The sequence below is a fragment of the Grampus griseus genome, assembly GCF_964374135.1.
Source record: "Grampus griseus genome assembly, chromosome: 2".
NCBI lineage: Eukaryota > Metazoa > Chordata > Mammalia > Artiodactyla > Delphinidae > Grampus > Grampus griseus.
Genome location: NC_139018.1, coordinates 28144684 through 28158384, shown reverse-complemented (window position 1 = coordinate 28158384; position 13701 = coordinate 28144684). Strand labels below are relative to the sequence as shown.

Sequence of the window (13701 nt, the reverse complement as noted above, 5' to 3'; positions counted from 1 at the left end):
GGGAGGCGGAGTCACAGGATTTGGTGAAGCATGGGAAGGTGATGATGTCGGGTGAGGCAGGGCTCCCGCTTCTGGCCTTGACCTTCAGAGGAGGCTGTGGACAGGCCAGTGTCACTCAGACTTGCGGGCTCCTTTGGAGGATGTGGGTGACCAAGGGGCTGAGTTGTGAGTAGAGGAAACTGAGAAAGAGCCTCTTCTCTGTCTTCAGCCCAGAGTCTTGCGGAGATCAGAGAGGACAAGGAGAGAGCAGCTTCTTTGCCCCCTTGTTTGTATCCTCCTACAGAGCACAGACCTCGCTGCACGGGAAAGGTGGGTCTTCATGGCATCCCAGATGAAAAGGAGGAGGAGGCAGCTAAGAGTTCTGTGCTCTGTCCCTTCCTATTCAGATACTACCAGGCTGGGCACCACAAGGGTCCACCCTGCTGTCCCTGGTCTGTTTTGTTCTCCTTGGAATTGTAAAGCCCCTCTCACCTGGAGACCCTCCTGCCAGCTCTCATCTCCCCGAAGAAGTGGGTGGTTCTCCCCTCTGAGAGAGAAATCACGGACCAAAGAATCCTAACCCCAACCTTCTCCAGCTGTGTGGCAAGTCACTTCTTTCCCAGCGATGTGCCCAGAGAGCCTGTGCTGAATGTCTACAGAAAGCAGGCCCCGCACCAGGCCTATCGAGGCCGAGACAGACACGGGTCCCATCCTCGGAGGAGCAAAAGGCTGTAGACGTGGCAGATATCAGTGTGAGCAGGTGTGGTGACGGCTCATGAAGGAAGGTGGTTTGTTCCACTTGGTTTTGGGTGGGCGGTGGGGAAGAGTTGTCAGAAAGTGCTAGAGATGGGATTTTCTAGAACTGTGTCTTGGAAGATTTCTATCAGCTTGGAGGAAAAGGTCAGGCAGTAGGGCAGACAAGGGAATTCTTGGCAGGGGGACAGCAGACGTCTGCCTGGAGAAGTCAGCAGGTCTCCGTACACCAGGATCTGGCTTTAGTCTCTCTGGCGGTGGATGGTGTCGGGGTGGAGGAAGGTGAGGAGTTTCTGGCAGGAAAGCCACTTAGGGTGGTGGTCCCTTGGAGATAGTTAAAAACATTCTCCAGGGAATTCCCTGGCAGTCCAGCAGTTAAGACTCCACCCCTTGGGCTTCCCTGGTGGCGCAGTGGTTCAGAGTCCGCCTGCCGATGCAGGGGACGCGGGTTCGTGCCCCGGTCTGGGAAGATCCCATATGCTGCGGAGCGGCTGGGCCCGTGGGCCATGGCCGCTGAGCCTGCGCGTCCGGAGCCTGTGCTCCGCAACGGGAGAGGCCACAACAGTGAGGGGCCCACATACCACAAAAAAAAAAAAAAAAAAAAAAAAAAAAGACTCCACTCTTTCACTGCTGAGGGCCCCGGTTCAATCCCTGGTCGGGGAACTACGATCCCACAAGAGGCGCGGTGCAGCAAAAAAAAAAAAAAAATTCCACATAGCACTTACTAGACACCTAATGCTGTTGTAGAAGCCATACAAGTGTTAATTTACGTAATAGTCGCACCAACACTTTGCAGTAGTCACCATCATGGTGCCCCTTTTCCACACAGGAAAACACCCAAGGTTGCACAGAGCAGGGCATAGGATTCGAAGCAGGCAGTCTGGCTCCAGACTCTGTGCTTTCAACCACTGTGTTAGGCTGCGTCTCTCAGCCAGCTCTGAGCACAAGTGTTAGGACAGGGCTGGAGGGGATGAAGGAGGGGAAAATGACCAGGAGCTGGGCTCAGATGGGATGAGGGTGGGGGGTGAGGGTGGAGCCACGTCAGCTGCAGACACCATGATGGTACCATTCACTGAGCTGTGGCACCAGGAGGAAAGAGAGCCTTGCTGGCCTCGTTCTCCCAGTCTGTAAAATGGGGACAGGAGCACTTGCCTCAGTGCAGAGGGAGCCCGAGTGGAGGTCTTTTGTGCACCAAAGGTGCTCTGTCAGCGTGGCCTGCCCCTGCTGCCTCACCGCTAGCCCTGCCCTCTGCTGCCAACATGCCTGCTGTCCCCTCTGTCCCCCTCCTGGCCGCCTCTGGGGGCACCCTGCCCTCTGGGAATTCCTTTCTCTGTCATTTCCTCATGGAGCTACAAGTGGCTTTGAAGTCTGCCCGGCCCTTTAGAGGGAGGGAGGTGAGAGCAGTTCAAGGGATGAAGGTCGGAAGTATTTGGAAATGCAGATGGGCCGCAGGAGCACCTTTTATTTTCGTTCAGAACATCTGAGTGTCTCTGTGGGTCCCCCACGTCCCAGAGTAGTGCCTCCCGCCCGTTGCTGAGAGGATGTGAGAGCGCCCGGGGTGGTGGCGGGGACTGCTGTGAGCTTGGAGCAGGCAGGCTAAGCAAAGTTCTCACCCTCCCGCTCCACCCTGCCACGCCACCAAAACAGAAGGGCTGAGGTACCAGCCCCAGGGAGGGGCTGCCTGGGACAGCCTTCGAAGCATGAAACAGCCCTGGAGGAAGGCTCAGGAAAGCAGTTTGTTCTTCCCTGGGTTTTCAGTGTTTCCACAGCAGGCAGCGACATCACCAGCCTAGCTCAGCAACTCCAGGGCCTGGGAGGCGAGGCCTGGGTTTGGCTCATAAATCGCTGTGTGACATTGGGCAACTCAATTCCCTCTCTGGGCTTTGGTTGTCTCTTCTGTAGCATCAGGGACTGTGATTAAATCACCTCCAGGTTTCCTTCCTGCTGCAGCATTCCAGATTCATATTCTTGACAACTTGGCCATGGGCCCCTGCCTCAGCACACCCACTTCCTATCCTCCGGGTGGGGTTCAGGCCTGGCTAGACCCAGGAAATGTGCTGGGACTGTCTCTTGGAAGAAGCAGGGATGCAAGGGCAGACTGAGAAGTGGTGGGTTTGTCTAGAGCCCACTCCCCGGGAGCATCCTTAGGGGAGGAGAGAGGCCGTGTGCACACAGATGATGTCTTTGTGAGCAGGGGTGACATCTGAGATACTTAACAGTCAGGGCAGCTCAGGCTGCCTTAGCACTTGGGGGAGGGGGGCAGCTGTGCCCACCGTTAACCCTTTAGTTCCTGGGGGGCGTATCAGGGTCCTGGGGGAGGGACCAGGAAGGCAGGAAAGGGAAATATTTGGGGGGCTTGGGACAGGGCCTGTTTATCAACTGGTGAGGAAATGTTTCAGCATTTTGACAACCCGTGTGACTGTGTCAGCGACCTGCTATCTATCAACCCTGTTTGCGGGGAGGGAGGGAGGGAAAGGGAAGGCTGCTGGGCCCCTCGGGGAGCTGGTTTCTAGCCATTTCCACTATCAAAAGAATTCCTTTCATTCAGAGTGGGTGGCAGGTCACTGTTCTCACTTGGCCCAGCGTCCCAAGGCCCCTGGCCTGCCACCTGAGGGTCCCCCTCCTCCCCCTGCCCTTGGGTACAGTGAAGGGAGGCTTCCTCCCCGCAGCTCCTTTCCACACAGCATTTTAGCCCACCTGCCCTGAACCACTGGCTCCTGTTTCCTTTGTGTTGCCCCTCTCAGCCATCCTCCCTCCCCTGCACAGGGCCCATTGGGCCCCCATCCTCCTATCCCCCCTCCCCCAGGTGATGACCTTTAAAATCTCATTCTGCCTAGCCTTTGGAGGAGAAAGTTGAGGTGGGGTTGCAGGGCTGGGTTAGGGGGAGCAGGTACACTTTAAGGGCAGTTGGTGGGGGAGACCCCGGATTTCTGGTAAACGGCCCCTTCTCTGCCGGCTGCCCTGACTTCCCTGTGCAGCAATTTCGGTTTCTATTTTAGACAATTTGAGTTGTTTGCTTCCCTGCCTTCCTGCTGGGTGTTTATAGTGACGAAAATAATTGGTAATATTTGCACAGATGTGCCGGCACTGCAGCTCATCGTGGGCACCTATACCCAGGGGACCCTCCCTGCCCCCAGCTTCTCTGCCAGCCTGAGGAACCAGCCGGAAGTGGGGTAACTGCAAGCCCCCTGCTTCCCAGGAGCCTCAGGCAGTGAGACACAGGCAGAGCTGGGAAGCAGGAGGCCTAAAGTGCCCCAGGCATGCCCGGAGGCTCAGCGTGACAGGGGAGGGGGCCCTGACAGAGTGGCAGGGACTGATCGGGGTGAGCCCAGGCTCCACAGAATGGGCCCTTTCAAGGGGGCCGGGAGCGAAGTCCCTAGGGGCTACATTTCTGATTCCATTTTCTTCTGCAGAGCCTGAATTTGCAGCTGAGGGAAGGGGATGGGGTGAGGAAGGCGGGTAGCAGGACCAGGGTTGAACATAGGAAACCGTTTGGCGGCTTCTTTGTCTCCAGGCCTGGAGCAGCGTTCTGCAGAGCTGGGAAGGAGGTGGGAGCTGTCAGGGCTGTGAGGCAGCCTGCCCAGCCCGAGCAGGGCCTGGACTGGAGTCCGCGCTGCCTGCTGCCCAGGCCGGGGCCCAGTGGGACTGAGTAGAGGGACACTGCAGACCAGATGGGGCCGGGGTCTCCTGCTTCACCCCTGGCATGTGTGCGTGCCGTATGTGTGGACACGCGAGTGTGGGCACGAAGCATTTGTGCCTGTGTGGGCTGTGCCTGTGTGCGTGCGTGCACAACGGAGTGTGCAGCTGCGTGCCTGCGCCTGTGTGTATGTGTGAGTACACACATGCTGTGTGTATAGGTGCACGTGTGCGTGCATGTCTGTGTTTTGGTTTGGGTTCCCCTGGGGCCCTCTGAGACAAGGGTTCGATCCTAGGTAGTTTATTGGGAGCTGATCCCAGGAAGCGCAGCGGGGGAGTAAGGAAGAAGATGGGGACAGGAAGGCAGCCAGCGAGGGACGTGCTTTAAGCCAATTGCCACTGCAGGCGACTGAAGCTCAGTCCTGCTGGGGAGCCCTGAGAGCGTGGAAAATACGACTAGTGTCCTCCCTTCCGGATGCCAGGAAATCTGGGGTTATTTGTCCACCGGCTTCCATCCGTCAGTGGTTGAAGTCACTTTTGGCTTCTCCTGCCTGTGGGCCCAGTATCGCAGAGTCCCCAGGAAGCGGCCCTCGTCGTGGGGAGGCAAATGCCGAAGGGATCTCGGTGGCACCGCCGGGTCTGCTGCCGCTTGGTGGGTGCGGCAGGCGCGGTGATGTGCTGCTCGGGACCCCGCAGGAATGATGGGCTTAGTCCTCCAGCTGCTGCAGGTGCTGTCAGCAATCAGCCTTCAGGGCACACCCCGCTTAGGGGGCAGCTCCAGCTGAAGAGATCTGCCTCGCCTGAGAGTCACAGCCCTTTTCTGGGTGGCCCACATCCAATGACTGATTGATAAGCAGATATAAAGGCCTGGCCCTTCGTCCTACCTTGGGTCAACTCTGAAGGGCATCCTGGATCCAGACCCCACCTTGGGTTGGCCCAGCATCGCAGCCTGGCCTCCCCGCCATTCAGATCGGCCTTCCTCAAATGTTATCCCAAGAGCATCTCCTAATGCTCATACATCATGCGCTAATCTCCGTCTCAGGGGTGCCCAGCCTGTGCAACATGTGTGTCCATAGCTGTGTCTTGCAAGTAGGCACATGTGGGTGCGAGTGTGCCAGCGCCCTCAGTCCAGGCAGGTTCCTGGGGGCCTGGGACCGAGAGCATTTGGTGCTGAGGCTGTGGTCTGAGGCAGACAGAGATGGTTTCCTCCCCATACCACCCGTGAACAACCCCCATAAGGGAGGTATGAGGGACTCTAGAGAGGGCATTGGCAGAATGGGGCTCCTTGGTGACCCTGTACCTTGTGTCCACCCTTGATAGCTCCAGGCAGCTCAGTGGAGCCTCAGTCACCCTGGCTCGCATCCTTTCCACCTGATCTCCAAGGCCTTCGAGTCTAGAAGGGATTTTTCTTCAGCATGGACCTTGCCTTATCTCGCAGAGTCAAATGCACGCCATCACCCTGCATTCAGGCTATTCTGAGCAGAGATGTCCTCCAAGCCAGAGTGCCTTCCCCTTCTCCTAAGTCCCGGATGTGGGCATGTGCTCTCAAGAACATGCTGCTAGGGACCAGGAGCAGTAGGCTTGGGGATGGAGGTCAGTCTTGGGGAAGAAATGGACGCAGGCAAAGGTGGAGGCAGGCGAGGACAGTAAGAGGCCCAGAGGGCACCAGGTGTTACAGAAATGTTTATTACAAGGATAATTATATACAATAATGGGACATTAAAACTGCTGATCCTGGGCCTGTGAGACTTCAGGGGATGCAGGGAATGGAGGGCTGGGTAACGCCTGGGATTAGGGGAGATGGTGGGACAAGTTGGTGGATTCATAGCTCTGGATGGGGGATGGGAATGACCAGGTCCACAGATTGTGCACGATGAGGTCCATAGCTTGAACTCTGAAAGGCCTGCCCTCACAGTGTGCTCTTCCTGCCTGTCTGGATGTCTCTAGAATTCTGGAGGATTCCTAGAGGTTGAGGGCGTTACGAGCAGCTCTGAGCCGGGGGGCCAGTGAAGACGCTCCAAGGCTGACCGGGGGTCCAGGATTCAGAGGTGGGAAAACATTACTGGCCTTTGAGACACAGGCCTGACCTTCCTCTTCCTTGAGTTGGTGGAGCCCTCAGTTTGGCTCCAGCCTGGATGTTCTAGGCATAATCCAAACAGCTCTGAACCCCCCTTGGGAGGCTCCTGCCACATCCCTGCCCAGGAATACTAAGGGTCATCCCTTAGTATCCCTTAGATACATTCTCTTCATCTATCTAGACCTTGCTCACCTCCTCTAGGAAGCCTTCCTGGGCTGCTCAGCTGCCATGCCAGGCCTGTGTCCCTCCTCTCATCTCACTCACTACTCAGGGTCTCCTCGCTATGCTCCCACAGGGCTGGGTCTAGGGTCCTGTGCTCAGTGGCTGCTGGGCTCATGGCACTCTCTCTCTCTGTCTACCTGGGATGGTGCCAGCTCAGAGCCCCCCGGGAGGAGCCTAGAAAAGGATGTTGGGGGAACAGGGGCAACACTATTCCAGGGCCCTCCAGGCTTTGTGTCATCTCATCTGCCTTTCGTTCCTGCACAGAGACGCTCCAAGAACCTGCCCTCAGCACAGAGTTTATACGCCCGAGATGTCCCTTCTCTGCCTAGAATCGACACTGTCTTACAAGCCCACAGGAGAGGTAAGCACCCTCCAGAACCCGAAAGACCAAGGGGTCCCTATGTCTCTATGTACTTCCCTCTCGGCTGGCTGAGGTCTGGGCATCATGAGGCAGAGAGTGGAGCTGGGGAAAGTCAGGGTGTCCCAGGTGGAGATGCCTGTGGGCTGCAAGGACTGGGTCAGCTCCTCTTCTCCCCAGGCATCCCCTTCCCTCCCTGTAATCTGTTCTTTCTCTGTGGAGAGGTTAACAGAGTCGGGTAGTGGGGTGCTTGCAGGGCAGGAGACCCTTTAGGAAATAAGCAGAATGGGGAGAGCTCCCAGCTAGAGGGAGGTCCTGCCTGGATGGCCAGGTGGGCAGCCCTACCCTCTGCTGCTTCCCAACATAGCCTGAGCTGGAGAGTGATGCTCCCAGCCCTGCTTTAGGCTGGTTGCAATAGGCAGGAAGAAGTGAAGGTTGAACCCCTCAGGCTGCAGCCTGGGAGGCCTCCTCCCAATAAGCTAGGCTCATGAGCTGTCTTCAGGGGCCAGGACTTCCCAGAGAGTCTGCTACCCCAAGCCCCCCTGCCTCCTCAGGTCGATCAGGGGAGTCAGGACGCCAGGACTTCTTGGCCACTAGCTGTGGCCATTCTGGGACATGTAAGCTGCCAGGGCTACCACCACGGCCACATAGAGACCAGCCCCGATGGCGATGGAGAGTGTGGCCAGGAATAGGGCCCGGCGGGAGGTGGTGCTGGCCAGGCGGAAGTCCCCCTTGGAGATGGCCTTGCTGGTCTAGGGAGAGAGAGGCGCTGATGAAAGGGAGCATCCCCACGCCCAGCAAAACAGCCCCAGCCCGCCAGGCCCTGACCCCAGGCCCCCCAGAGGAGCGGGGTGGCCAGAGCAGGAGCCCTGGGCCCCACGGGCTCTTACCCCCTGGGAGAAGTAGAAGGCAGCTATGCCCAGTGGCCAGAAGCAGCAGAGCATGGAGAAGATAGTGAGACCCAGGTGGTCCCTGGGAGGCAGCGTAAGGAAGTTGTCTTCGCTTTCACTCTCTGTCGAGGTTGCATCACTCTGCAAAACATGAGTGGGCTCTTGTGACCTGGCCCAGGATCACCCATTGGCAGTGATGTGGGGCAACGGGAAGACCATCTGTTGTTAGTGGGAGTGTGGGCTGGGCTCGGTACTCTCCACCAAAAGCTTTGACAGTGAATGGCCCAGTGATTCCACCCTTAGGAATTTATCACTAGGAAAGAATACAAATATACACGTACCGGAATGTTCATCACAGGATAGTAATTGGGAAAGATCAGAAACAATCTCAACACCCAATGGCCAGGAGATTGGGTTAGTAATTGATGCAAGAACCTACAACGGGATACCATGTAACCCTTAAAAATCACCTTGTAGAAAATATTAGATTACGTGGAGCAAAACTGAAATTTGTTGCTTAAAGAGGACTATAACAACAACAGCAAAATGGTAATTATGTGAGGTGAAGGATGTGTTAACTAACCTTATTGTGGTAAACATTTTGTAACACGTACATGAATCAAATTATACACCTTAAACAATGTTATATACCAATTATCTCTCGATTGAGCTAGAAAAAAAACAAGAACAAAAAGTGCTATTAAAAAATTAAATATTCATAACCCTTAAAAATTGTGAATCGCTAGGTTGTACACCTACTTACATAATATTGTAAATCAACAGTTGTTCAATAAAAAAGAGACCCTAATGCAGTTAATCTTAAAAAAATTAAATAGCCCAAGCTAGTGTTTCTCCAAGTGTAGATAGCACCCGTGTCAGAAGTGCCTTTTTTTGGGTAACATACAGATTCCTGGACCCCAAGCCAGGCCTACAGAATCTCAGCACCTGGAGGTGAGCCCAAGAATCTGCATTTTAAACACATATACTCACCTCCTCCTCCTCCTCCTCCTGGTCGTCCTCTTGGCCTTGGAGCTCCTCTTGAACCCCGTAGGACACAGTCTGGATGGTGACATCCTCTTCCGCTTGGCCAGGTTCTGTGGACCGCGCCGTAGGCCCAGCGGAGGGCTCCCTGCTCTCTGTGAAGCTGGTTTCGCAGCTGTCTGCCCTGGGCTCCTTGAGCTTGTCCCTCCCCAGGAGGCAGTTGGGCCTGTACCAGGCCTCCACGGCCAGCTGCAGGGATCCTGGGTCCAGGAGCTGGTGGGCGTGAGCAGGCCCAGCACCACCCAGGAGGTAGGAGTAGATCTTCTCCCGGCATGGCCAGGCGGGAGAAGCCTCGGGGTAGGGGTAGGGGCCATGGAGGTGTGCGGGGTTCTGAGGCAGCAGTGGGTTCTGTAGCTCACTCAGACTCTCCATGGTTCTGGGGGCAGCTCTGGGGAGGAGAGCCCCAGAGCCCCAGGACTTGGTGGCCAGCTGAGCAGTCCTCAGAGAGCCTGCTGGGAGAGCAAGACAGACACCGAGGCCGGCATTCTGGGTGCAGGACCGGAAGTGGTGAAGAGCACAGACTCTGCAGTCTGACTTGCTCTAGACCCTGCCTGTACCACCGGCCAGCCGCAGGACCTTGAGTTGGCCACTCAACTCCTCAGAATCTCCGTTTCTTTGTCTGCAGATTAGGGATAGTGGCAGTACTTACCTCATAGAGTTGGTTCATTCATCTATCCATTCAACACATAGTTACTGAGCATCAGCGATGGCCAGGCACTGGACAGATGCTGGGGATGCGATGGTGAGAAGGACGGGAAGCGGGGAGAGGAAGAAAGATGCACACTTTGTCTTCCAGAGCTTACAACTGGTGGAGAAAACGCCTGCCCTGAAGGAGAAGTACAGCAGAGGGTGTGAGAATGTACGATGGATAGAACTGACACAGAGGCGCAGGGGAGGCTTTTGAACTGAGATCTGAAGGAAGAAGATGAGCTGACAAGGTGAGGGGAGGGGGGACACGTTTCACGGAGAGGCCGAATAAAGGATGGTAGGCAAGGGAGCTGAGAGAAGGCTGGTGTGGCTCAGGGTACAGAGAAAGGTGTGAGATGGAGTGCAGGCCCAGACCGTGCAACCCCGTTTAGGCCTAAGGGGCCTTCAGGGATCTTGGCAGGGGTGATAGGATGAGATTTGGGTCCTGAAGCCTTCCTTGTGGCTGTGGGCGGGGGGGGGGGGGCGGCTTGGACTGACTGTGATACCAGTAGGAGGCTTTGCCATGGCTTCAGGTAAGTTGAGGACAACTGGGACTCAACGGTGAGGAGATGGAGAAAAGGGGGCCGGCCTTGGGAGATACTGACAGGACTTGGTGGCAGGTGGGATGTTGGGTTGCCAGAGGATTTGTTCTAGGGTTGGTGGGACCACCGTTAGCTCAGAGCTCGCTACATGCCATGTGCTCACAGAGGTCAGTTCTTCCTGAGGAAGGATGCTTCTCCCCAGGTATGGTCTTAGGGGGATGCACCTTAGGCTAACCTCCCTTATAAGGCAAATTGTGGGATCTGGGGCAGGGCTTCCTGGGTGCTAAGGTGTGGACTTGCACATCCCAGTTGGCAGTGCAGACGCCCTCAGGGGCTGCCTCTTCCTCTTTCAGCCAGCCCCGATCACCTGCAGTGCATTTGGGAAGGGCGCATAGTGGGTGCTCAGGACTGGCTGAAGGAGAAAAAGGCAACTTTTGAGTGTGTCTACAGCAAATCCGTACACACTGTGGGGTGTGGCAGGTAGAAGTGGGGTCTGGAGAGAGAGGAGGGGCGTGCCAGGTGGCCTCAGGAGGCTTGCTGTCTCCCTCCCAGGCACATCATGAAGCTGGTGGGGGCCAGGGTCATGTCTTGCCCTGGATTTATAAACTGGAGGTTGGAGACTCAGTCCTGGCCCTGACACTTTGGGCAAATTTTCATGCCCTTCTGAGTTTCCTCACCTGTACAGTGCAGGTGATAATCCCTGCCCACCACACGAGGTTGTTTTGAGGATCCAAAGAGATGGCCGATATGCAAGTATGTTGTATATTATAAGTGGGAGGGGCTGCTATGCTCATTTCTGGGCTTTAGAACTTGTCTTCACCCCCATCTCTGGCCAGGGCCTTTTTTGGCCTTCTGGCTGGTGCTCTGCTAATGGTAAAGGGTGAGATATTTTTGCCCTCCGGACTGGGTTTATCTTCCCCAGTCCTATTCCCTACCAAGAATTCACAGCCAAAGCCTTGCAAAGGCCATTTCTTCTGCCCCGAGAGAAGTGGCTGGATTCTAGAAAGCTGGTTCTTGGGGAGTGTTAAAGACAGAGCATGGCCCCAGAAATAATGCCCAGGGAATGGGACAGAGCGAGGGGAGGAAGAAGGCCAGGCGAGATTGGGGGAGGGCAGTGAGGGAGTGTCCGTGGGAGGCCAGGCTCTCCTGGCTGGGTTGCTATGAGGGCAGAGGGTGGGCTGTTGACTGCCTCGGGGCAAAGGGTCAAGGAGAGACTGCCCCTGGCTCTGAGGCTCTGAGAGCCTGAGAATTGAGGCCTTGGAGCTGGGGTTCCAAGAATGTCTAACAGAGAATCCTGGAGGGGCGCAAAGAAGAGCATGTGGTCCAGGTGCCCAGCTCTTCACCCAGGGAGGACACAAATGGTGCTGGAGACACTGGACTGCTACGTGCCTGGAGGGCCTGTGGGTGCATTAACCAGCTGTGGCAGAAGTTTCTCCACATATAGGGACTGGGGAAGGGGGGGAGCTTAGGTCACTATTTTCGGGGCTGCTCACAAATGCAGGGGCCTCACTACTTCTCTCTCCTTCCTCTCCAGAAGGCAAACATGCAGGGAGGGAGCCCTTGGACTGTAGTGACGTGGAAGGGCTCCTTCCTGCTGGCGGGGAGCTGGGCACCTAAGGCAGAGGCCTCACAGGGCCACGCTTACGCCTGGGCTCCTTGGGGCATATTCCCAGCAGGTCTAGTCTCTCTAACCCCCAAGGGCAGCTTCGGAGCCCCTGTCACAGCCCGCCTCCACCAGCAGATGTGACCCACAGATGTGGAGCCAAAGGACATGTGACCACAGGCACATGTACTCAGTTAGGTACGCTGAGTTTCCGTTCCTGCTCCGGCCCCATTAGCTTTTTGACCTGGCACAGTTACAGTCAGTTTCTCCATCTGTAACAAGAGGGGTTGGATTAAACAGCCATTGATGTGATGGTGGCACTAATATACCGTGATCCCATAGCCTCAAGGAGCCCCTCAGAAGTGAAATCCCCCCACTCCCTATCTTCTTCAATAGTCAGGAAGAGGTGAGCACACTCAGCACCCAGTGAGTGCAGTTTTCACCTTCCCCACTACGGCCCCTCCAGCAGGTTGAGGGAGGCAAAGGAAAGGCAACACGTCTATTTGCCAAATGGGCCATGGAGCCAAGGAGTTATTGCCCAGCTTCCCACTCCCCCTGGGCTGCCCCCGTCCCGGCCCTGCCCCTGCTCACCTCGCCCACCCTCTGCGCTTCCATCCATGTGGGCCTTTCTGAGGGAGTAGGGCTGGGGAGACCAACCCTAGGGCCCTCGGAACAGATTAATGCGTCATATTCACCCCTGCCCCGTGCTCTGCCTCACCAAGAGGCCAAGCTCTAATCCCCCAGAAGCAAAGGAGGGATACTTGTGTCCAGGAATCAGGCTCTGGAGCTCTGAAGACCATAGGGGCATTTGCAGGGTGCTTGTCCAGGGCAGGCAGGGGTGGCTGTGTCCCAGTTCACCCCCCTGTTCCTACCAGCCACCCTCTCTTGGTCAAAGTACACCCAGCTGAGCCTCGGAAACCCAAGCCACATAGCCTCGCCTGGATCACTGCCCTCCAACCCCCCAACACACACATGCTCTGATGGTGCCTTTAGGCAGAACTTCTCAGCACTTCACGCACAAACATGAAGCGTGCCTTCACCCCGGGTTTTCCACAGTAGGGACGAACTGGAAGCCACCTGAACGTCTGACATTTGGGGACAAGTTAAGTAAATTATGGTGCAACAGCACAGCGGTACAAGGCCTTCAAACAGGTTTGCAAAGAGGAATAACGTGAGAAAGTGCTCTCTGCAGATTCAGCGAGAAGGGAGAAAAGAACACCGTATGTGCACGTAATCTCAACTCTGCCAAAATGTCAACGGTGATTATCTCCAGGGGTGGGAGCACAGGTGCTTCTCATTTTTTTTTTCTTTTGACACCATGTTTTTTCTGTTTTCCACATGCATTTTTTCACGATGAGCATGCACTACTTCTAAACCAGGCAAAAATTAATGGATTTCTTCTGAGCCAAATTATCTAAAATCAGTTTAAAACCTCCCCAGGCTGGGGCATTCCTTCTGAGTTTGGGGGCTGAGCACAGCATGAAAACCTGCCCCCCGCTCCCCCCAGTATGCACAGAGAGGCACGTCACACACACACGCACATACATGCATGCACGCAAGTGCATACTCACACCCACACCTCCACCAAGTCAGGGGCTGCAGGACCCGCTCACAGCCAAGCCACGGGTCACGGTTCTCTAACAGGTCATGTTCTTTCCATAACCTGCTAGGGCCACACAGGAGTTCACTGAGCTGACCCTGGGGACCCAGCACCGAGTCCTGGCCAGCAGGGGGTGGTGACTGGGCTCCAGGCCCAGCCTTCTCTGCCCTTGGCCTGACCTGACCTTTGGCCTGTTGCTTAGGGCTGCCTCTCTCTCTCTGTTCCCTGGAATAAGGGACCAGCATTCAATGCAGAGCAATTTTCATCTCCACCTCTGCTGCCTGGTCTCACCTGGACTGCGTGTCCTTCCAAA

At 55.9% G+C, this 13701-nt stretch overlaps 1 protein-coding gene across 1 annotated transcript; it reads right to left on the bottom strand.

The window, feature by feature from the left end:
- Positions 1-7618: 7618 nt before the first annotated feature.
- On the bottom strand, positions 7619-9328 carry SYNDIG1L (synapse differentiation inducing 1 like; the record flags this gene model as incomplete). Its single annotated transcript, XM_082648151.1, has 3 exons — positions 7619-7777; positions 7916-8056; positions 8906-9328. 3 exons carry the CDS (start codon positions 9326-9328, stop codon positions 7619-7621), a joined length of 723 nt encoding a protein of 240 aa, XP_082504277.1.
- Positions 9329-13701: the final 4373 nt, after the last annotated feature.